Genomic DNA, 2,015 nt, shown 5'->3' with positions numbered 1-2,015 from the left:
CGCCAATGACAGGAAGAACTTATTTGAGACATGGATCCCATTAACAATTTCGAATTCCCTGAAATTTGAGAACAAACCAAAAGTCAATATTAAACATTTGACAGTCCAAGAAATTTATACAGTATATCCAAACAACTTACTGTGCCGGTTTCTCGCGGAGAATTGACTGAAACTCTTGAAACTGCGCTTTCTCCAAGTCTGGTAAGGGCGTATATTTGGGTTTATTGCAGCTTTGGAAAAGCTTCTTCAATCTCTTGTCTAGGGTGTACACTCCTCCAATCTTTGTTGAACGTCTCGGAATACGCTTCGTCTGGAGGTCATCTTTTTTGGTTGAGCTTATTGGAATACATTTCCCTTCTAGCTCTGTTTTTTTAATGACCTAGTCAGATATCGACTAAGCTTCGAATTCCCAACGTCTGGTGTGCGACATTCAGTCATCGGATCATCCTCTGGCGGTGTCTTGTAATCTTCAGAATTTGTCGGTGACGCTTTACCACCTTGTTCCTCCGGCGGAAGGACGTAAGATTCAGGATGAGACCAAACGGTAAGCATCCTACAAGTGTTCTCCTGTGGATCTTTATAGACATTGTCACTCCGTGTCCCCTTTTCAACCTCTTCTGCTAACAAATTTAGCCCTGATATTGGAGACTCATCTCCCCCCTCGCCCTGACAACGTTCAGATATAGCTCATTCAAATACTTCGATTCAGATGTAGTTTAACATTAAAATACCTAATCAACATAATCTGTACACCTGGCAAAATTATCTGAACACTTGACTAACTAATATGAATACCTCTGATCTCTCACCTGAAAACTATCAAACAGATCAGTATACCTGACTACTTAAGCTGAACACCTCTTAAATTAACCTGAATACCAGACCAAACAAATGAGTACTCCTGTAAACCTCATAAATTAACATGGATACCTGAACTATTAACCAGAATACCAGACCAAACAAATCAGTTACCAAACAAATCAATATTCATGTACACCTCAAAAATTAACCTGAATACCTTAACTAAATAACCTGAATACATGACCAAACAAATCAGTATTCCTGTACACCTCACTAACTAAAACGAACAATTGATAATCTACGCTGAATACCTGGCCAAACCAAGCTGAACAGTAAAACATAATATATCTAGAGCCTATAAATTCATTGTTATAATCTATTTACCTCCAACGGTTCCGGGAGAGTCGGTTTTGCTGGCTTTGATACAATTTCTGGTCCAATCGGCGTTGAAACATCGACTTCTGGAATGTTTGCCGACTTCGAGAAAGAGGGGCCTTCGCCCGCCATTGAATCTACCTACACGTTGAATTTTCCTAAAAAAAGTTAGACCGGGATTCAGGCATTGTTTATCATTAAAAATTGTAGGAGCAGTTTGATTACCTTTTCCCAGAAGCGAGCATTTGGCGTACGGCCATCACAATTTATTATCATGCATTCTCATTGTCTCATTGTCGCTAAACCCATCGCCGTTGTTCTTCTTGTGTTTCTTACTATCAGACCAAAATATTTCAGCTTCATCATTACCATCACCACTGAACGGACGTCGCTTCTTTGGACCTTCCATGCCGGTAGGGTCAGCGTGACTGTTGTCTCTGTTTGTTTTACCGGCTGCTGTGTTTTGCGGAACCGTGAACGAGCCTCCCCTATCATGATGCAACCAGTCAAAAATCTCGTTCCGCAATTTACCCAACTGGGTTTTCAGTTCAACTCATATCCACTCTTTCAGCTCATCCTCCTTATCTGATAAGTTTCCTGGTTCAGCCTGTTTACATATCCCACGACGAGGTCGAATAGGACGCTGAGGCGCCTGAGTCGAACTTCCAGGTTCATCACATGCTTTCCCAAACCGCCTAGACGGCTTTTGACACTTCTTTTTGACACCAACACCTTCAGCCTTTTCGGCTGGCTTCAGAGGTGGAAGGGATGAATCACCTCCTCTAAAGTCTGTTGCTTTGAACTCGTGCCCTTCCCGCATTCGACGAACTAAGTTATCT

General features: G+C 41.8%; 2 protein-coding genes across 2 annotated transcripts in view; both read right to left on the bottom strand.

Moving 5' to 3' along the window:
- Nucleotides 1–267: 267 nt before the first annotated feature.
- LOC106302048 lies at nucleotides 268–1,310 on the bottom strand. Its single transcript, XM_013738565.1, has 2 exons — nucleotides 1,186–1,310; nucleotides 268–666 (listed from the first exon to the last, which is right to left on the bottom strand). Exons 1-2 carry the CDS (start codon nucleotides 1,306–1,308, stop codon nucleotides 358–360), a joined length of 432 nt encoding a protein of 143 aa, XP_013594019.1. The 5' UTR covers nucleotides 1,309–1,310; the 3' UTR covers nucleotides 268–357.
- Nucleotides 1,311–2,004: 694 nt separating this feature from the next.
- LOC106336944 overlaps nucleotides 2,005–2,015 on the bottom strand; it is a 1,276-nt gene continuing 1,265 nt past the window's right edge. Inside the window, exon 3 of the mRNA XM_013775939.1 lies at nucleotides 2,005–2,013. Within this exon, the coding sequence (XP_013631393.1) occupies nucleotides 2,005–2,013 (9 nt within the window). The remainder of the gene's footprint in view (nucleotides 2,014–2,015) is intronic.

Source organism: Brassica oleracea, chromosome C1, assembly GCF_000695525.1.
Source record: "Brassica oleracea var. oleracea cultivar TO1000 chromosome C1, BOL, whole genome shotgun sequence".
Taxonomy (NCBI): Eukaryota; Viridiplantae; Streptophyta; class Magnoliopsida; order Brassicales; family Brassicaceae; genus Brassica; species Brassica oleracea.
Note: the sequence above shows the minus strand (reverse complement) of the source record. Positions and strands in the feature narration are given on the sequence as shown.

Excerpts from the sequence above, each read along its gene's own strand:
- LOC106302048 (XM_013738565.1), bottom strand. The coding sequence starts at position 1,308 with ATGGCGGGCGAAGGCCCCTCTTTCTCGAAGTCGGCAAACATTCCAGAA. Across the intron at positions 667-1,185 it reads CTCTCCCGGAACCGTTGGAG|GGCGAGGGGGGAGATGAGTC; the intron begins GTAAATAGATTA and ends GAACGTTGTCAG.